This window comes from Podarcis tiliguerta (assembly GCF_965153285.1).
Source record: "Podarcis tiliguerta genome assembly, chromosome: 9".
Lineage (NCBI taxonomy): Eukaryota > Metazoa > Chordata > Lepidosauria > Squamata > Lacertidae > Podarcis > Podarcis tiliguerta.
Genome location: NC_139542.1, coordinates 45,498,309 through 45,519,478, shown reverse-complemented (window position 1 = coordinate 45,519,478; position 21,170 = coordinate 45,498,309). Strand labels below are relative to the sequence as shown.

The 21,170-nt window shown below is 46.9% G+C and overlaps 1 protein-coding gene and 1 long non-coding RNA gene across 5 annotated transcripts; one reads left to right on the top strand and one right to left on the bottom strand.

Annotated features, from left to right (window-relative positions):
* Positions 1-7,636: 7,636 nt before the first annotated feature.
* LOC310685515 lies at positions 7,637-14,893 on the bottom strand. 3 transcript variants are annotated; one of them, XR_014515330.1, is made up of 4 exons: positions 14,776-14,893; positions 13,914-13,976; positions 10,447-10,599; positions 7,637-8,617 (listed from the first exon to the last, which is right to left on the bottom strand). It is a non-coding gene; the product is annotated as an uncharacterized lncRNA (long non-coding RNA). The 3 variants fall into 3 exon arrangements; XR_014515331.1 differs by having other exon boundaries at positions 13,914-13,979; positions 14,776-14,891; XR_014515332.1 differs by lacking the exon at positions 14,776-14,893 and adding an exon at positions 14,693-14,775 and having other exon boundaries at positions 13,914-13,979.
* Positions 14,894-15,718: 825 nt separating this feature from the next.
* On the top strand, positions 15,719-20,906 carry HAND2 (heart and neural crest derivatives expressed 2; the record flags this gene model as incomplete). 2 transcript variants are annotated; one of them, XR_014515329.1, is made up of 3 exons in its annotated part: positions 15,719-16,300; positions 20,075-20,422; positions 20,525-20,906. XR_014515329.1 is itself a non-coding variant. In XM_083457752.1 (2 exons), 2 exons carry the CDS (start codon positions 15,719-15,721, stop codon positions 20,171-20,173), a joined length of 681 nt encoding a protein of 226 aa, XP_083313878.1. In that variant the 3' UTR covers positions 20,174-20,906. The 2 variants fall into 2 exon arrangements, 1 of the variants encoding a protein (XP_083313878.1); XM_083457752.1 differs by having other exon boundaries at positions 20,075-20,906.
* Positions 20,907-21,170: the final 264 nt, after the last annotated feature.

Sequence of the window (21,170 nt, the reverse complement as noted above, 5' to 3'; positions counted from 1 at the left end):
CGTCGTATTTCCTGGAATAATGGCGCCGAGTAAAAAAAATACCGGGGCTTCAAACTGAACCACCCTTCGGATTTGTTTGGAAAGTATTAGGATCCAGCATGTTCAATAGGTGAACAGTAAGAGCAGCCGCGTTAGTCTTCTGCAAGAAAAGCAGCAAGGCTTGTGGCATCTTAAAGATTGACAGATTTAGTGTAGCAGACCTCGAACTAGACAGACCCCGCTCCATCAGATGCATCAGGTGATATCCTTCTGCCATATAAATATGGGAAAGCCGTGGAATAAATATTGGTATGGGGAAATTAATACATACGATTGTAATCAGCGGTTGGGGTCAAATGGCCCTGAAACACACACAAAAAAGACAGTCTGCCTCAATCGTAAAGCTTAATTCTGCAGTCAGTTTACTTAGGTGACCCTTTTCATAGAATTACCACAGACTGCGCTTTCGGCGTTTTATGGCTGTTTGGCCCCATTGTTTATATTGTCTCTTTCATATGCCCATTTTACGTCCCTGTCAACTGAGAATAACTATTGAAGCATACGCTATGAAGGGGGGGGGATTATGACGTAAGAAACCTGTTACTTGTTGAGATGCCACAAAACTCTGTGTTGTGGTTGCTTGAATAAAGTAAGATGAGCGCGGAGTGCGTTTCGCTCTCCGATAGCGTAGCCAGCGCCTAACCCCAAGCATCTGGTACTCATAGAATGATAGAACGGTAGAGTTGGAAGGGACCGCGAGGGTCATCTAGTCCATTCAGGAATCTTAAGCATCCGTGACAGATGGCCACCTAACCTCTGCTTAAAACCCTCCAAGAAGAGTCCACCACCTTCCGAGGGAGTCCGTCCCATTGTCCAACAGCTCTTGCCGTCAGAAAGTTCTCCCTGGTTTCCAGTCAGCATCTCTTCTTTTGCAACTTGAAGCCATTGGTTTGGCTCCTACCCTCCGGAGCAGGAGAAAACGTCTTCAAACCTTGATCCGTCCTGTTGGTTTCGGTGCAGATACAAGTCCTAGATTACTGATATCAGGATTGTTCCTTAAACTGCCTTCAGGACCGTGATATCTTTACGTGGGTTACTGACCTCCCAACCACTCCCACGCCATCCTCTGCCCACGCACCTTTGCTTCCTCGGTTGTTTTTTTGGGGGGAAGTGAGAGTTCGTAATGAATTCGCCTTCCTCTCCCAATGGTTTTAATGCAGAATGCCCACTGAGTAAGCCTTCAAGACGTCGGGATCTAGGGGAGGGGGTTTAATCTGCTGAGTCTGATTTTCCTGAAATTGTTCAGAAAAGAATAAAGGGATTAAATAGTGTAAGCCTTTCTGGGAAGAGAATAGCAAAAACTCTTGTGTGTTACAAATCTCGACCATATAGATATAAAATTCGACCACAGTTCATTTGCGAATGTTATCGTTTGATTTTACGCACTTGGTTCGCGCGAAGAGTTACTATTTCTAGTGGATATTCTCTCTAGATACATACATAGAAACATACATACCAGGTTCAAAATGAAAACAGAGGAGTAAACAGCTGCATTCATTTATCTTTATTTAAATTTATATACCGCTTGATTGCTTGATAAATAACTAAAGCGGTTTACAAAAATAATAAAACAATGATATGATCAATTAAAACAGTTGAAAGCAACTATTTAAAGCATATATCAATGCCTGCATTTAGAAAAGACTCCTCCAAACTTTTCCTTGCATTTTATCTACTGCTCACTTTTTGCCTACGCTGACTCGCGGATTTTTTTTATTGAGAGCAAACGGTTGCTATTTCTGGAGTAACTAGATAGAGACAGGGGTTGGTAGGTTGGTAGATAGTATAAGCTACTTTATTTGGGAACTATCCTGATCTGTTTCAGTCAATGCAGCTTTGTCAGGATTTCACAGTACAGTGGTACCTCGGGTTACATACGCTTCAGGTTACATACGCTTCAGGTTACAGACTCCACTAACCCAGAAATAGTACCTCGGGTTAAGAACTTTGCTTCAGGATGAGAACAGAAATCGTGCTCCGGCGGCGCAGCAGCAGCAGGAGGCCCCATTAGCTAAAGTGGTGCTTCAGGTTAAGAACAGTTTCAGGTTAAGAACGGACCTCGGGAACGATTTAAGTACTTAACCCGAGGTACCACTGTAGAGTGGAGATTCCATCCACTTGAACTTTCTCACAAATAAAGTTTGTTTACGGCTGAACCATCAGAACTGAGTAAATTATCTAAATGTCTCTCTCTTGTTATGTGTGGGTGATCACCAATGTTAGTCTATGGGATTTCAGTGGGTCTGCTCTGAATATGACTTACTTGGATGTCACCAGTACATTGCCATTTTTGTTGGGCGTAGAATTATTGCCATTTCACTGATTCACTTCTCTCCTCTAGCGAAATTTACCATCCCGATCCTAAGTAGGACTTATGAATAATGGGACCCCCCCCCCTCCCTATGTTCAGAATATCTCCTGGGAGTAGTCCTGCCTGTTTTGCCTAAATGCTTCCAGCCGGCTTGATCCCAGGAAGATATTCTCCAGCAAGCAGAAATGGAAAGCTAAAACTGCAAAGGATGGTCAAAACACACGAGCTGAACTATATTTTTTGACAATGAAAATGTGACGCTTCAAAAAGGTTATTCTGTTCTATGCAGCTAAGAAATCGGGTGGCAATTGTTTACTCGCGGCTGGAGGCTCTTTCTGATGCCAGTGTGCCTTCATTGATCTATTATTATTATTATTATTATTATTATTATTATTATTATTATTAATCATTGCAATACAGTCCTTCTCCACTTCTGTATGTCCGCCTATCCATCCACTGGTATCTTCAAGGTCCAATCTGACGATGTAGTCTCTTGCCTACAGTACTTGATGCCATCATAACCTGGTAAGGCTGGAAACCGTGCATTCATTCATTCAGCCAGCCAGCCAGCCTTTATTGGCATAATTTAGACAGTAAGATCATGAAAGAAAAAGAAGAAAGCAACCGCTTGCCAGGGAGTCAGTCCCATTGAACTTAATGGGGTTAACTTCTGAGTGGGTTTGAGTGGGTGGGTGTGGGTGTGTCCATGCAGGGGGCAGACCGACTGCTAAGGCAGGATTGCTAAACTGTAGCCTGCCGGATGTTGCTGGACTCCAGCTCCCTTCAGCCCCACAGCCAAGCATGGCCGATGGTCAGGAATGATGGGAGTTGCAGCCTAACAAGATCTGGCGAGCCACAGTTCATCCACCGACGCAGCTTGAAAGGGCCACTGCTTCTTTCTGATTTTACTGAGTTTAGGCCCAACGACCCCCTAGGAAGTGTTGTTGTTGTTGTTGTTTCCCTTCTCTCTATCTCTCTCTACCTGTCCAACTTTTTCCCGTTTGGGAGCAGGGATTAGTTTCCGGATTTCCCTCTTCGCCACCAGCAGCATTCAACCGCTCTACAAACCCACACCCGGCAAGACTTCAGCTCGGTCCGCAGCCTCCCGGGTTTCCAACTGAGGGGGAGGGAGGAGAGAGGGGGTCGCCTTCTGCTGGCGCCTTGCAAAGGAGAAAGCGCACGCAGGCAGGCTAGGGAAGGAGGGAGGGCTCCCAGCGCGCCCCGCCGCTTTTCCAGTAAGCCCCTCTGTGTTTACGTTATGACATTTTTCTGTTTGTAATTATTTTTTATTTTAATTTATGTCATTTTTAACATGAGCCAGACCATTGCTCTCCCCTTTCGCCTTTTGTACACAGTGACTCTCTTCGTGATAGTATGTCCTTTTCCATACACACACAGATATACATATCCCCTGGTATATTCCCCCACCTCTTGCCTTTTTCCGAGCGTGTTTACTATTCTTTATTAACAGACTTTTTTCTAATATTTCTTCCTCTTCCCAACTCCCTAACCCGCCCCCAGCCTGCCATTCCCTGGTGTGTCCGCTTTTTTATTTTGTTTTTTTTAAAAAAAAAGAATTTGCCCTGTCTTGCTTTATTTGTTTGTGTGAAATTTAGTTTGAAAGGAGATCAGAGGGAGCAGGAGGGGTTTGTCATGAGAGAATGACCAAGTGACCCGAAGTCTGATTATATGTCATTATCTGGAGACTCGGTGTATCCAAATTACCAAAACGGCCTCACTCAGCCAGATCAATTACATTTAGATACGGAGAGAGAGAGAGAGACGGAGGAAGGGGGGCGAATGAGGGAAGGGTTGGATACGCAAATATAGGCACGCCGACACCTCTCTCTCTCTCTCTCTCTCTCTCTCTCTGAGTGTGGAAGCGCAGATCCTTACGCAATTTTCGCCAGTGCAACGTGCTCAGCCTAAAAAACGCACGTCGGTTTGAGCACCGTGGGATCGCGCAGGTAGAAGCGGGCGCTACTTGCGTAAAAATGTATTCACGTGCCCCGAGGTTCGGATTCATAGTTTAGTGGCCCCTATTCTAGAAGGCTAGCGTGAACCCAAAGGAGACCGCGCTCATCCAAAAACGAGGTCTGAAAGCAAACGTCAAAAGGCGCCCAGTTAACCTCTAGTCGTGAGATGTGTCAAGGGGGGAGGGGGAAATAGAGCAAGGGATCTCTTATGAAGTATCAAGTCGTGTAGGAATACAAACTTGCCAAAAGCAAGGAAATATTGTAGTGCAGAACAAATGTAGGATTGCCAATCCTCCCCAAGAGTTTAACCGCCACTGTAATCGGAGCCCCCATCACCCCAAGACAGTTTTGTAGTATTTCCAAAAGATGGTCGGCGTCTGACTCCAGCGATTCTCCATGTTTTACTTTTCTTAGCTATTACCATTACGCACATAATATAGATCTACCTAGAGGTCAACTTCAAAATCTGCAGCTAGGGTTGTCACTTTTTTCTTGCCATCACTCAGTTACAGGGCAGGCAGAACTTGTCTACACGCGCCCCTTAAAGGCACAAGAACCCTGGCAGGGGAAGATGAGGTAACGCGCGCTCAATTTGTTAGCAATTGCAGGGCTCTGAGGATGGAGAGAAGGGGAGCAAGGCCGTCGTCCGCACGGCTGAGAAGCAAGGCTCCGCCTTCCATCCGCTGTCACGCCGTTCCATCAGGCTGTAGCAGCGGGTGAAGAGGAGGGGCGCAGGGGCCCAGGGACCACTCCACTGGTGCAGCTGAAAGACCAGCAATTCTCGCTTCCTCCTCCTCCTCCTCTTGATCGGTTTCCATCCCAGCTGGTCATCAGAAGAACTTGTGACTAAAAAATGGTCCCTAGATATAGTACTTATTTTCTCCTGCCTCCCCCCTCCTCCCAATATGAGAACATGTCTTGTGTTTATTGGTCTGCAAGTTTATTTCTTTAGTTCTGGAGTGGCTGTTTTGTTTTTGCTGAAGAGCAAGGTTAAAAAAAAGTTTTCAGTCAATCAAGTGGGGGGCTACATATCCATATCTCAAAAACAAAAAAGTGATGCCCCATTTTTTTCTTTGTTTCTTTTTATATACTGCCCCATACTCGGAGGGTCTCAGGGCGGTTCACAGAACAAAATCAAAATATAAAATCTCAAAATAAACCCAATAAGCCTACCCACCCCCATTTCTTCTAGCATTAAATAAAATTTGGATCATTATACAGATGGGTTAGGCAGTTTGTTTCAGATACTTCATTATTTCTCCCACAGAAATTGATAGACCATGCAGTGGGGGAGCCATCCACCCCTCTAGATAAATTTATTTATTACATTTAGATACCGCCTTTCTACTAAAGATCTCAGAAGAGCTAGCTGATTTTCCCAAGCCACCATATTTATACTCCTTGTATGGCAGGTTTGGTTACGAGTGTGACTGGTCCATAATCACCCAGTGACATGGGCCAAGGGGGGGCAGGGAAGGGCAATAAAATCAATAAAAATACATAGCAAACTGAGGTTCTGCGCCCCCGTCAACAAAAGTTCTGCCCCCCCTAAGAGAAATCCTCTGAAATATTTCGCACTAGGCTTTCTGGTATATACTTCCTGGTGAATATATTTAGCGTTTGAGTCTTAATTTGTTCATCTTCCTTCCGCTCCCATAGACTCAGGGCCTTCGGCGTTGAATGGTTATTCCTCCGCCGTTTCATCTGCAGCTCCCAAAGAGAGCTTGGGTTAGACTTAATTTCATACCACTGGTTGATCTGGGGTCAAAAGAAAACCTACTAAGCAACATGCGCGGAAGCAAACGCACTTGAAAGCAATGAGCGTTCATTGCTCAGATGTAAAATGCAGGTTGACCCACCAGCCCACGTTAAAGTTCTAGGAATCTGTAAAGTGGTTTTCTCCCAATGGAAGTCATCGCGCCTCACTCATCCTGTATACTTTTACTTGGAAGTAATTCCCAATTAATTAAGGCTGAAGTCCTTAATTACTGAAGATAAATAATAATGAAATAATTAATATTTCTAACTTTCTTCTCATAAAACATCCCAAGACGATTAACAGTAAAAACATCAACAATCAGGCATGTATGAATCCAAGGGTCTTCACACATTTTATATAGTGTACAATTTGTGTGCCTGCAGTCACAATGTCTTGAGCTGCACAAATCCACAAGTGTATCCTCTTTCACACAAACGCTTGTATTGCAACCTTAGACGTGATCCACATATTGTCATCAGTGAGTGATACAACCCGCATTTTGCAGTTGGGGCAGAATTCACTCATTCATTTATTTGAAATATTTCTTAGGCATCCCTTCATCAAAAGATTCCAGGGTCGTTTGTACATAATGCATATGTTCACTGTAATGCCAGAATAATTCTTAGGGAATCTGAAATGGAGATACCCTCCAGCCCGCTTTTTAGTTTGAGCACTCTGAAACCTTCCTTCACACAAGCAAACAGGTACACCGTGGCAGTAATGGTCCGGTTTCTTTTGAGTAACAATATTAGCTTGGTAACACCCAGAGTGGCCCTCTATGCAGTGGCTGCAAAAAATAAAATAGAATTTAAAAATCCGGGAAAGGGGGTTAGATAAAATCCCTAAATTGTAGTGATTCGGAGATTGAATTTGAAATCAAACTGGATTTTGTTTGAGTCTCTGGACCTCATGGATGCTGGCACACATTATGGCTGTATGATCTGCATTGTTTTATTGGTACTGTTGCTGTGAGTTTGTCATGGCCTTTGACTAGAACAATAATCTTATATTGAGCCTATTGAGTGAGCAGTCTTACTGTGCAATCCTTTGCATGTTTACTCAAAAGTAAGTCCCACTCTGTTCAGAAGAGGTTACTTCCTGGTAAACGTGCTTAGGATCTCCGCATCATGTTGCAAGATCCATTAGGCTGTGTCCAACCTTACTCCTACTCAGAGACGACCCAGTGAAATGAACGGATGGGACTAACTTAGGCACATTGATTCCAATGGGCCAACTCTGAGTAGGACTACCATTGCTTACAACTCATTTTGATTTCAACTAATATTTGCTGTGCGCAACTATAAGAAGTCCATGAATCACCCCCGCCAAATGATGAAGCTCGGGCAGTTCCTTCCAAGTAAACATTGTCAATGTTGACAGCAGCATTACTTCCAAGGCTACCACCTTCAGCAAAAATTTGATTATTGAAAGAAAAAGACGTCACGGAATAGCAACAAAACCGCATGTAATTTACTCTGCTTAATTCTAGAGACTTTGTGCCATGGGTCTGTAGACTCTTACACGCAAAAAGAAAACAACATGAAACGGAGATCACAGAGAGATGTTTATTTTTATTTTTACCTTTAAATATGCCCAAGACAAATTATAAAATGTGCGGGGGGGGGGGGAGACGACATTACAGTAGAGACGAGAAAGAAACCATGCAAATAACAACTGTTTAAATATAGTGTCCATATTTGTTGTACATAGGAGGGCAGGAAGAGAGAGAGAGAAAAGCGAAAGTCACCCTAGCAAGACTTCTCTTAGAGATTCTTCAGCAGGGCAGATATGATTTAAGTACCATAGTGCATTTCAAACAGGACTTGAGATCGGAGTTGGGTCCCTCGCACCTTAAATCTGCGGCGAGCTTGGGCACTCCTTCATACATTCAAATAGTTCTCTAGCTTGTCGAATAATAACATTGGGAAATGGCTTAAGAACCTAGGAGCGCTCCAGTGCCTCGATGGCGCGTCGAACAAGCCAGCCCTGACACTTTATTGATACCACCCACCCACAAACAAGTATTTTCTACTCCCCTGGTCGATTTGTGTAACTGGAACTGCTGGGGTGGGGGCGGGAGGGAAGAGGAGGGGGAGATGCAGCCCGCCAGATGTCAGCTGGCCTTCAAGACTCCCGGATTTCTGCATAAATTAATAATCTGAAGAAAAAGAAGGTTTGGCGGAAAGATGATACAAGGCTCTGCGAATAAACCTGTCAAGCTGTAGCCTGACCCCCCTAAAACACAATCAAGCTTGCCAGTGTTTCCTCATGACTTCAGTGAAACTTGTTTCTGTGGCGTTTTAAGCCAACCGTTTCTCCTGGCTTGCCTCTAATCGGTTTAATAGGAGGAGATGCAAACCACAAACCCGCTGGAGTCACAGGACAGCTTTTAAATCCATCCAGCCCTCCGGTCGAGCTGGGAAGCAGACTGTTCCGTTGCCATTCTCGCTGCCCCGACCCGCGAATGACTCGAAGTCCGTCTGCAGTGGAAGGGAATCCAAAGAAGCTGGGCGTGTGACGAATGGAGCGCATCTGAGAGAAGAGCGGGATATAAATATGCAGCTATAAGAAATATGTCAGCATTATGATCTTTCCCTATAAGGATTCTCTGTCTGTCTGTCTGTCTGTCTGTCTGTCTGTCTGTCTGTCTCTTTCTCTCTCTCTCTCTCTCCATGAACGTGGCGAATTCTGATGAAGGAGGTAAAGGCAATGATTTGCCTTCATTGAAAATCGTGGGGCGCAGTTCCCAGGAAAGGGGACGAGAAAGAATTGCTACTGCAATACAGGGCGGGGTTGAAAACATGCAAACAAACAAACAACACATCATGTGATGACAGCTGGTGTGGCGGTAGGGGGGATGAAAGAGGAAGGGCGCACGACCTCAGGTGCCACCTTGCAAATATTTACTACTCCTTGGCCTTACTATGGCTGAGCTAACGCTGAGTTGAAACTTTGGCAGAACCCGCTCGCAAGACCCACCAGCTAATGTAAGGAGGAGCAACTGGTTTCAAAGGCGATTAATACACCCAGGACTTGATTTCATTTCACTGCGATTTACTTCCAGGTGAACCAACCTGTTCAGGGTTAGGCTGTAAAGAGCACTGGGCAGCCGGATCCTAAACGCAGGTTTTGATTGGGATACGAAAAGTCACTACGGTTTAGAATCCCAATTTGGTTAGGAACGAACAAGCGGGAGGCGGGAGAGAAAGTGGCGATTGTCTTCTAAAGAAAACTGTTTAGCATCCGCGCGTTATTCAGGTTATAAATACAGGCGCGGTCGTTTCCGCTGGGAAGATTTGGGAGGAAGGGGGAGAGAGAGAGAGAGAGAGAGAGAGAGAGAGAGAGAGAGAGAGAGAAAGAAAGAAAGAAAGAAAGAAAGAAAGAAAGAAAGAAAGAAAGAAAGAAAGAAAGAAAGAAAGAAAGAAAGAGCAGGACAACATCAGGTGCCGAAGTGTGTGGATTAGAACGAGGGCCACACGATGCCTTTTTTGGAGAGGTTGTATTTCTTATTGGGAACCGTCCTGTCGCCTGGTGTGTGTGCTGTTTTCACTGGGAGCCCAAAGAAGCTGTTTAGGAGTGCAAGTCAGTGACTGCAGTCCTACGGACGCTTATATTTTGGAGCAAGTCCCATTCATCCTGTTGTTGTTTGATTGTATTTGGGAGCGGCTTTAGAGCGGGGGAGCCAATACGGGGGAACAAAAACTGGCACAGAAGTAAATCTCAGAATTTGCTTCCGAGTCAGTATCAATCAGATCGCGTTGCTTGCAGAGGGTTTTCTTAATCTTAGGGGGGGAGCGCTCTTGTATTACCCATCAAAACTACAACTGAACAGCTTACACTATATTCCTGTTTTCCTCCATTCGCTTGGCTACGTGACTTTAGAACTCATTTTTAAGTGGCAATTTAAAAGCCGTGTGCCGGCTCCTTCATTGTTAATAAGTTGGGAGGGGGACGAATAAAAACACAAAAAGCGTTTTGTTTTTCGATTCCCTTCAGTTAGTCTTTGAGGCTCCTTTGGTATGAGTTTTGCAAGCGAAAACAAATGCCTGCAAAAGAGTGCACCTCTCCCCCCCACCCCCCGTCCTCTGATACAGACTCCATAATATAAGCACATATTTTCCCCTACTTGGGTTCATTTTTAAAAGCAAAAGGGGAAGTTAGAAGGCAAGGGAAATAATTTGGATCCCAAGAAATAAATGTGTGGCTTGAAAGCACGTGGACCGAAAGGGTCCCAACGCAGCCATTTAGCCGGTCCCGCCTGTGTCACCTGTCCAGCGCCTTGCGCACGGAGGACTCTTGTCCGCGTCCACGAGGCGGAGCCCTCCCGGCACCCGTAGTTCAGGACCCTCTCCGGGACATACCTTGACCTGCGATTCAGTGACACACTTTGCTGAACTGCGCCCTCCCTCGGACTTGCAGAATATCCACTCCGCGGTGCTCCAGTTCCGCCCAGGCTGCTTTTACTTTTCCACACCAGTTTGAGAAGGCTCAGGCCAGAAGGACAACGAAGCTCCCTTGAAAGGCAACAAAGAAGCAGTTATGAATGTATTGCTGGGACTAGAATCCGGCAAAACGAGCAACCTCATTTCTTTCTTCTTCTTTTCCTTCTCTCCTCTTTATCCTCCAGATCAGCATTTCCCAGTAGCCATCCTCCTAGTTTATAATTTTCTCTTCCCTTTATTCCTTTGCTCGTCCACCTTTCCTTTTCTCCCCTTCCTGCTTCGCAATCCATAACTCTGAACATCCTACATCTGTGTCTCCGTTTATTTATTTATCCTGCATCCCAGGAAGCAGAAATATTGGAACTGAAACCGGTTGGGAGCCGTCCTCCTAAACACGTCCGCAATAAAGCGTTTAGAATCCTGCTCTAATTCGACTGAATCCCACAACCGCTCTCCTGCAAACCATCATTTACTTAAGCAACCTATAGGTGTGCAGATTTTCAGTCTAAGCTAATAATATATACCACTACCACCGAACGTGAGCTCCTGTCTGTTTTACAGTTTTTAAGCAGCACCAATATTTGGAAATAATCATAAACCTCTCGAAGAAAAAGAAATCAGTGCTGCATTGTAGTGGAGTTGAGTGCGCATTTCTACGAAGTCACGCCTTTAGGATTTGAGTGGAAAAGAAAGCGCATACAATTTTTATTAGTATTATTCGTAGGGTGTGTATCTGTGGGAGGCACAGAGTGTGTGCATGCTGGTGTGTGCAGAAGATTTCAAAGGAGACTATGGGAAAGGAAAATAAGTGATCCTGCGCAGGCTGCGTCGGCCTGGCGGTTTGGGGTAAATAAATAAAGACACAACTTCCGAGAACCGCAGGACGCTGCGTCCTATTGGCGCGCTCTGCAAATCAAGAAGTGGCGCTTTAAAGGCCGCGGTTTGGGCGTCCTAGATAAGGGAAGCTGCTCCCTCCTACCCCAAATGGCATTCCTTAAACGGTTTGCGGGCTGCTCTTCTGATCAGTATCTCAGGTGGCTCTGGTCGCATTTCGCTCTGCTGCTTGCTTGCCAAAGCTTTTTATCCCTGGAGATATTAGGGAACCAGCTGCAGCGGTTCACCACAGCCGCTCTTAAGTTTTTCAGGCTTGCGTTGGGGGCACGCCTGAGAGATGGCACGCCATTTATTTGCACTCGAAATTGTCTGCAAACAAATAGGACCATTCAGCCTCTGCAAAGCCCACATTTCTGGATTGATTAATTAACGCGCGCGCACACACGCATGCATCCAACCAACCACAACGCACCCAACTATTACTCAGATCCCCTCATAGATTTTTCTGGAGCAATGAACTCTTGCTAAGCTTTGGTGAACAGCCGGACCCGCAAACTCAAAACTGGATTGTGGTCCAAACAACTCAGATCCTAATCTAAAAGGATTTTGTTCTAGGAGGAAATGAGTCCCGCTGCCTATGTTCAAGGGATCTTATTTCCCAGTACGTGTGCACAGGATTGCTGCGTCAGAACACATAACGAAGCATATTCCTTGCAAGCAAAATCAGTTGAGGCCAAATGCGGGATCACTTTGCTTGGAGATCTGGGTGTTACTCGTCTTACAGTTCAATGCCTTGCATGTCTGCTCGGGATCGAGTCACACTGAATTCCAAGCGCCTTGCTCCCAGAATAACTGTGGGCATAGGATTGCCACCAACATATGCCTGGACCTGAAAATCGGAATCGGGCCAAACGCTTGGATGCAACCGTGGTCCGGGTGAGGACTCGGATTTTCGCATCCTCGCTGCTCTCCTGACAGCCATCCTTCCCTGTAAGTGGGCGCGACCCAAGTCCCACCCAAAGCCATGGCCCAATTCTCGTGTGACTGAATGGTTAGGATTGCACTCGGTGTTCTTCTCTGCGTTGTACATCACGGTTTCGCAAGAATAATAGCCAGCCACGAGAGCGCCCTGGATTGAGACAGGAACACGCCGCAATACACTGAAAACAGATCTGCACGTCCCATTATAACATTCATGTGGCTTATATTTCTGTTTGTTTCCATTATACTACCGCTATTTACTCTGCATATTTAATTCAGCTCTCCACTCCCGCACTGAGCTACACATACACACCCACGCCACCGGGATATACCATGCGCTTAGGTCTATTTCAGACGCACAGTATTCTGTTCGGAGCAAACGAGAGGAACTGTTTTAAAATTATGTAGGATCTCCCTGGTGTTAGGATCATCGCCGGCGGCAGACCTTTCCTGACACTCTGATGTTAAAAATTCACAATCCTAGTCATAATCCAGATTGCACCCCTATTTGAATAAAACAGGATAAGAGTATAAGACTTATTTACTTTTTTTTTCCCCTAAGCAAACAGCAAAGAAGCTGCAAAACAGCAACCACGCCCTTTCATTCAATTTCCATTCGTACTGAAGCCGAGGGCACGCTCCGGTCTTAGGTGTGCTATGCATTGCAATGCACCAGCTGAATTAGGTTCAGTACCGCTGTCCCTGTGAGGATGCATGGCAGGGAGAACCTATAAGCCTTTCGCCACGGTCCTAGCATGCTTACTCGGGAGTAAACGCCGCAGGGTTGTAATGAGGATAATTCAAGTAAGGGCGCACGGGACCGCAGCCTTAATATTTTCCCTTCACTTTTGCCTTTCAGATTAGACTGTAACCAATAAACTGGAAGACAAGAGAAGCGACCTTGGAATGGATCCGCATCTCCATGTTTAATTTGCCCTTCCTTCTCTCAAAATATCAGGAAACCAAGAACATTTCCCCCCTCTGTGGGCCTTGCAAAAGCCTGCGATGTGCAAACAGTTAAGCCGATGTGCTCGGATTTGAGCCCATGGAAGCGACCACAAATAAAGAAATCGTATTTCCTTCCAAGGATTCTCCTGGATCGGTGATTTGTTGAACTCCGATTTTGGAACCGCGTCCTAATCTGCTCCAAATCCTACCAGTTCTCTTGCCAAGACTGGAAAGATTCTTTTGCCCAGCCATTGAGTCTTCTTGGAGGAAGGAGACAGGGAATGTACTCAGATTCCTTTCTCAGGGCTACCAGTTTCTCTGTGAAATGCAGTTGGGGATCCTTTTTCCTGTTACAATGTGTTCGACATCTCCCAAGCACAAAAATCTATCCCTATATCTGCTGGCGTTGTGCCGGGCCTGCCTATTAAACATCTCTTTTAACAACTCCCTGCTCATAAGTGAAACCCCTTTTACTTTAAGTTTGCCTAGGCATTTCGATATAGATAGATATATTCAGTATTATGATTATTGGTGAAACAAGAGAAAGACAGGCAGATCTTTAAATTTTGGTGAAAGGAGAAAATAAGGTCACGACGTGCTGTTAAAAAGATTTGGTTACTTACCCAGTTGGGCTGGCTAAGTGAAGGGGAAGCTGAGTTCAGGCAGGGATTGTGTGAACGCCCAAACTGCTGAAATAAATTGATTCGGGTTCACATTGTTTTCTTTTGAAAAGTAATTTATTCCTTAAAATCTCTCTTGCACCCGACCCCCGTGCTTGGCCTTTTGGGCAACGGACTGTTTTGTACAGACAGGAAACAAATTCCCCTGCTTTGCAACTGATTCGATCTAGTTTTTGATTGTTTAATTTTTGCCACGTACATAGTGCGATTGACAACTCCGGATAACTCCTAAGCAAACTAGAAGTCTGTTGTAAAGTGAATTGCGGGAGGAAACTCATTAACAAGGTCCACTGCAATTGCATTTTGCACTGTCAGGGAATTTTTCCTTGTTACACCGATTCCGATTACATTGTAGGTAGAAATGGATCTCATTTATTTGGGGGGGGGTACTTCCAAGTGATAGCATATTGTGGCATTCATTAGGGGGAAAATATTCTGATTGTCCCACACTACCCTAAAAAAAATATCCTGAAAAAAAGTCCCAACAAACATTTGTAACTTCATAATCCATCACCTCTCCGCTACTGCTGTCACTACTCTGTGAGAAACACAGTCCCTATTGCAAGATCATAAACAAGCATACAGTGATAGAAAATATACTCACATACGGGTGCATTATAATTATAATTATAATAACATAATTATATTGCATGCAGAGTATATTCCAAACCTTAGAACCATAGAACACCTTAATTGAGATAATCAGCTATTTTAGTCCTTACATCTATCAGCCTGTCTATCTGTTCCTCCATCTGGCTCTCCATATCATCAACCCAAATAAATGCATGCACGCCCGCATACTTACAGCGAAACGTTGTTAAACCCTCGCGTTAACCTCTGTTGATGCTTGGAGGGGGGGACCCTTTGCCTCGTTTGTTTTAATTATATTATGGATAGGAACCGCAGCCAATCCTAAAAGAGAAGCCGAACAATTAGCAGCGCGAAGATCAAAAAAAGTTTTATGGCCCGCAGAGGGAGGCCCCGCCTCCCGGCTGCCCGGATTGGCCCGGAGAGCCTCTGACGACATATATTAACCCGAGCTGCCCTAAACATGTAGCTGTACATGGAGATCGGCTGGGAAATTCGACCAGTGCCCTGCGCAGCTCCGAGACCGGGAAGCCTTTTTTGAGCCTTGATTTTTCCCCCTCCATCGTCGCCAGCACCACCATCTTCTTCATTCTCGTCCTCTTCCTTAGCTTCTCCCTCGGGGCGAGGAAGAGCTGCGGATTTCCTTGGTGGGGCAGCTGCGAAGCAGCCAGCAAAGTGGATGGGAGCCGGTCAGATTTAACCGCAGGAGTCGCTTCCCGTCCAGGGAGGAGAAGGAACTGGACCCACTGGGCAAGCTGGGGGGGACATTCCAGCCAAGGGGAGGCTGTCGGAGGAAAATGCAGGTGTAAGTAAACATCCCCCCCCCCCCAAGTTGTGTTCATATATACCTTTAAAATCCCTCTAAGAAGACGCCACAGGAAAAAAGACAGCGAGGGAAACCCACCTCACCTCTTGGAGACGGGAGGGGTCCCTCTTTTCAGGGGGGACCCTGCTCCCCTTTCTTGTCTTCCTTCGCCCCTTCAGCCCCAACCTCCCGGGCCGCATGAGTGCCGAGGGAGGCCCTGATCCTGCTGCCTCCAGGGGGCTCGGGGGGCTCTGCAGCTCTCCTCCGATGGCCACCAGCCTCTGTTAAGACGCTCTTCTCGGCAGCGCAGATCCAGGGACCGGATCGGGGGCGCGGGGCTCCCGGGGCCCCGGCGATGAGTCTGGTAGGGGGCTTCCCGCACCACCCCGTGGTCCACCATGAGGGCTACCCCTTCGCCGCCGCCGCTGCAGCCGCCGCCGCAGCCGCCGCCGCCAGCCGCTGCGGCCACGAGGAGAACCCCTACTTCCACGGCTGGCTGATCAGCAGCCACCCTTCGGAGATGTCTCCTCCCGACTACGGCATGGCGCTCTCCTACAGCCCCGAGTACGCCAACGGCGCGCCGGGCCTGGAGCCCCCCGCGCACTACGTGGGCGGCGTGGCCCCCCCGGGCAGCGGCGGCGGGCCGCCGGGTTTAGGGGGCGGCCCGCGGCCGGTCAAGCGGCGCGGCACGGCCAACCGCAAGGAGAGGCGCAGGACTCAGAGCATCAACAGCGCCTTCGCCGAGCTGCGCGAGTGCATCCCCAACGTGCCCGCCGACACCAAGCTGTCCAAGATCAAGACGCTGCGCCTGGCCACCAGCTACATCGCCTACCTCATGGACCTCCTGGCGAAGGACGACGCCAACGGTGAGGCCGAGGCCTTCAAGGCCGAGATCAAGAAGACCGACGTCAAGGAGGACAAGAGGAAGAAGGAGCTGGTCAGTACGGCCCCGGAGGGAGGGAGGGAGGGAAGGGGTGGGGAGGGAGCGCTGGAGCACAACCACACACACTCCCAAGCCCAGTCCGAAGAAGGACGCTCTTCTCCTGAGTTGGGAGCAGGGCCTTCTTTCCCCCCAGAGGTAGCTGCTCTCGAAGTCTGCTTCCTTAGCAGTCAAGAAGAGGGAGGCGGCCTCCTCCTCCTATTCCAGCGACTGTCGGAATGCAGTTTTCCTCAGCCCCGTGGCCAATGGTCAGGGGTGTTGGGAATAAGAGGTGTAGCCCATCAAGCCGTGGAGGACCACAGGTTTCCCGCCCCTGTACTTTAGGGAAAGTGTGTCCAAAGCGGACTTCGTGGAGCCCCTGAAAAGCATAGCCCAGTGAAGTGCAAACACGTCTAGGATCAAGGCTACGTCCCGAGAGAATGGAATGGAAAGGGAGATCTAAGCTTCTCGAAGGGGAGCAACGCTCCTCTGAAACCAGTAGGGTGTACCTAAGAACGCAGTTAGTTGCTTTGGGGGAAATCCCGTTAACTTGTGGAAGGTTTGCCTCCACCTTATGGTGGGGGAAAGGAGCGTCCCGTGTCCTTGCTTTCCATGGGATTTAATTTCCAAGGAAATATTCTGAGGGCAGCCTCTGCTAAAGCGTTGGCTTGAGCTCCAAGTCCATTCATACCCACGGAAGATCGCAGCCTGCGAAGGTTGCTCTCTGGGCTGTGGGAAACCAACGTGTTGGACACGTGAAATACTTCCCTATCCTCTTCCAGATGGGATCACAGTAGATAGGACCCGACTCGTTTGCAGGCTCCCTCTTGCACACACGTTCTCTATTTGATAGAAAGGCTGTGAATCCGTAAATCCGTGGAAGATTCCAGGAAGGGAACGCGCAAGCGGGAGCCACTCCATCACTTTCCTTCTCCGACTTGAGAGGCCTTGGGGGGCTACAGCTCCCGGCAGCCTCAGCCAGCAGGGCCAAGGCTTTGTAGTTCAGCAACATCGCGGGACGAGGGGGAGACACAAACTGGTTTAGAGAGATTGTTCTTCGTTATCCCAAAGTAATCTTTCTTGGCCCTTCAAAACATACGGAATGGGGTGTTTCCCACTGACTTCGCTGAAACATTGTTCTGACGCTCTAAATTTAAGGACCCCGGCCTTTATTGGGGGTGGGAGATGCCCGTAAACGCCATTCGTTTCACCTGAACCAGCCTCTTGAGTGATTTTAATTTCTGCAGCATAGGCAAAAGCTCCGCAAACCGGTTAAACTGGTAGGCTTTGGACTGAAGCTGTTTCAGAGGCCATCCCTAAACGCTTGACCCTAAACGCAGACTCCCTTCGAAAGTAAAGTCGCCGTGAAAACCGAAGGGACCATTTTCAAACGTATCCATTTGGAAACAAATTCCAAAATCCACGTTAGGGCAATGCCTTTCTTAGAGTAACCAAAATGTCACAACAGACTCCCTTGATGGTAGGGACAAATTTCTAGTCGGTTTCAATGCTAGCCTTTCGCTTTCGCCCTCAGTTGCGGATCCGAGTGGAAATGTCCCGGCTCCGCTTTCTGAGCTAAACTCTAACCGGCTCGCTCTCCTAATCGACAAGTCGCTGATTTCAAGGGACACTCCCTTAAAGCAAACGGGATTGTCTTTAAATTAGTGAGTTGTGGATTGGAACTGATGAGTTGTGGATTGAGGCCCCAGCCAGCAAATCTCCTGAGAGAGCCTGCGGTTTAAAGAAACGTCGACAAAGACAGATCCTTTTGGGGAAGGAGTAGGACACACACACACACACACACACACACACACACACACACTAAAAAAGATCAGTGGGGTTTCAGATGTGCTGTTGCAGGCTGCAGTCCAGCGGAGGGTTGTGTGTGTTTGGAACCCACTTCCTCATAAGGCTGTAATCTGCAGGTCACATAGTAATACTGAACCCTTTAACTGGAGTTCCTGAGCTACGCGTTGATCACACAGTAAGTCAGGAAGGTTCTATTTACTTTGAACTTATCAGGCAAATGTATTGCGGGGCGAGCTCCGCCTTCCACCAATAATTCAAAATATCATGCCCTCTTCCTTTCCTCCAAGAATTTAACCTATAGAATACGCCTAGTTAATCGCGAGCGGGAAGGGGAAACCGGTTACAATCACAAGTTTTCTGTTTTTCTTTAAATATAATCGGGAAGGATGGTTTTTTTAAAAAAAAAAAAACAAAACAAAACAACCAGCAGTTGCTAAGGGACCAAGAGCTGGAAATTGAATCTCAACCCGGATTAGAATGGTTAAGGTTACAAACAATCCTGAACAAAAGCACTTGGGATGCATTTTTAGATAAAATAAAATAAAAATCCAAAGTAGACTCCATACATTTGCTGTGTTATCTTAAAGCGCTAGGAAACACCTTCCATTGAAATAGGTGGGATATCCAAATAGCACTCTGAACTGGATTTTTTTTTTAAAAAAAAAAAAAAGGTTTGAGTGCACAATATTCGAAAGAGACGATCCCCAAAAGGGTGGTGGTAGGAAGCTATTTCCAAGTATTTTGGGACTCGGATATTGCCCATATACAATACTCAGCAGATCAGTACTCTCAGATCCTAAGCATGTCTATTTCACAAGAAAACCAGCGGTCGGTGCTTCCAGGTCTGCTCAGGGTCTAAGTTAACATGGGGGGGGGGGGCAGGCTATACAGCACATCTCATACATTAATTCCTTAACTTGGGATACCGGGGTGAGGGCATTCATTGCCTTGGAAGGGACTTTATTGGAAATACAGGAAGGCTACAAGCAGGCTCTGGTGACTGTCGTCTCCAAAACGAACCCCTGGGTCTTATCCCTCCTTGTGACTTGGCCATTTATAACCAGTAAACATATGCAACACGTGTGTGTATAGGGGAATTTAAAATCTATTCGTTTTCCATTCAGTTGGAGAGAGAGAGAGAGTTGTTGTGTAGACAGTATTGAGATGTGGGGGGGGGGGGAATGATGAATGAGTAGATGCAAAGTCGTTTGTGGGGGCTGATTTATTTTGTAAGTTCAGTGTTTACTTAGACACATATTCCACAACCTCACAGGCCATTTGTCCAGCAACCTGAGATTCTGGGTAGCTTATACACTATTGGGCTGTTCAGTGAGCCGAAGGACTTTTTTTTTTTTTTTTGCTTTGCTTTGCTTTGCTTTAAAGTGTGTGTCCAACGCCTGCAAATATGAAAGTCTTTTATAGTTAAAATAAAGTTCGTCCTATATTTGGAGAAGCACTTAACAGTCTGTTCGCTCGCGTTTGGAGAGCGAGCCGATTCAGAAAACCGTTAAGCCGGAAAAATAAGCAGGCCACAACAAATACTATATTATAGATGAGGCTACAATTCTGTGCAAGCTTCGCTTGGGTGTAAACCCCACAGAACTCCCAGGCCTTTAACTGAGTAGACGCGTGTTGGGTCGCCGTGGGAGCCGCTTTCCTTCCCAAGGGTTGCGCTTTTGCGCTGCATCCGGCTCCTCAGGCGATCCTATACACACAGCGGCTGCTCAGAAGGCTCAGGGAAGCGTACTCCATTGCACCAACTCCGCAGCCCTAGCTGGGTTGTGTTAAGTGTGTGGATCTGATCCCTCCACGTTTTGCGAGAAAGCTTGCTCCGTTTGCTCCGAGGCCTCTCAAGCAAACAGACCGAGGCTTCTTTTACGCCTCCCTCCTGCCAAAGAGGTGCGGGCGGGAGGAGGTTAACCCAGATAAAACGCAGGGAGATAATCTCTTTGTTTCTCTTCTCCGTCTCCTCTCCCGGAACAGAACGAGATCCTGAAAAGTACAGTGAGCAGCAACGACAAGAAGACGAAAGGCAGGACGGGCTGGCCGCAGCACGTGTGGGCTCTGGAGCTCAAGCAATGAGGCGCTCGCAGGACTGCAGGGAAGGAGCGCCCGAAGAAGCCTCGTCTTGCCGGGGGACTCTCTGCGCCTTCGAGAGAGCCGCTGCCGAGCTGAGGACTTGTTGTTGTTGTTGTTTTGGAATCGTCTGGTTTATTTATGTGCAATTTCCCTCCCCTAGTCTCGCCTTTAAAAAAAAAAACCCAAAAAACCGCGGATCTTGGAAGAAAAGCATTCCATATTTGAATATATGAAGAAGAAAACTCCGGCGTGGTAAGGGGGATAATGGCGTCTCCATAGTTTTTTGTGTTTTTTTTTCCCCTCCTTCCTCCTCTCTCCCCTTCATTGAATGTTATTTTTGCTTTATTTGTATAGAACACACGGGACAAAAAGAAAGAAAGAAATCTCGCAGGCATTAGGGTGTCATGTGAAGTGTATGTGTTTAATACTTGCCCCGTTGGGTCAACGTGTTGATGGCGATCTCAAAGCAGGAGCCCACAATTTCTGCGTCTTGGGCCGAGTCCGGGGCTTCCCAGGTTGGTCCTTTTCCCCATTGTGGTCGCTCGAAGAGCTGGGAGAGATTTTGCGACAGCTCTTTTGTCCAAGTGCACTTCGGTCCTTAAGGAAGCGAACCGAACGTTAAAAATTAAAATAAAAGTAAAAACGAATCGTCCGTGGAGCTGAATTTAATAACGCAAAGGTGTAAACGCTGTACGTATTCAATAAACCACTGTGTGTGTGTTTTCTAAAACGAAAATGTTCGATGCATTGAAATGTTTTTTAACCCCTTTCTTCCCTGAGTTTTGCTATTGTCATCCTGGACATTTACTTCCAAACCTTAGCTAACGTTTGGAAGTAAATGGCCAGGATGACATATCAAGGTGAGATCCTGTGGGCTGGTGTTGCCTGCGGAAGCCTCGTTGGAAGCGGTGACACTTACTTCCGAGTAAACGCGCGGCATAGGAATGGGGTAGCAAGCTTATGCCTTTTGTTTTGACCCCTGTGAAAGGGTAAAAGAGAA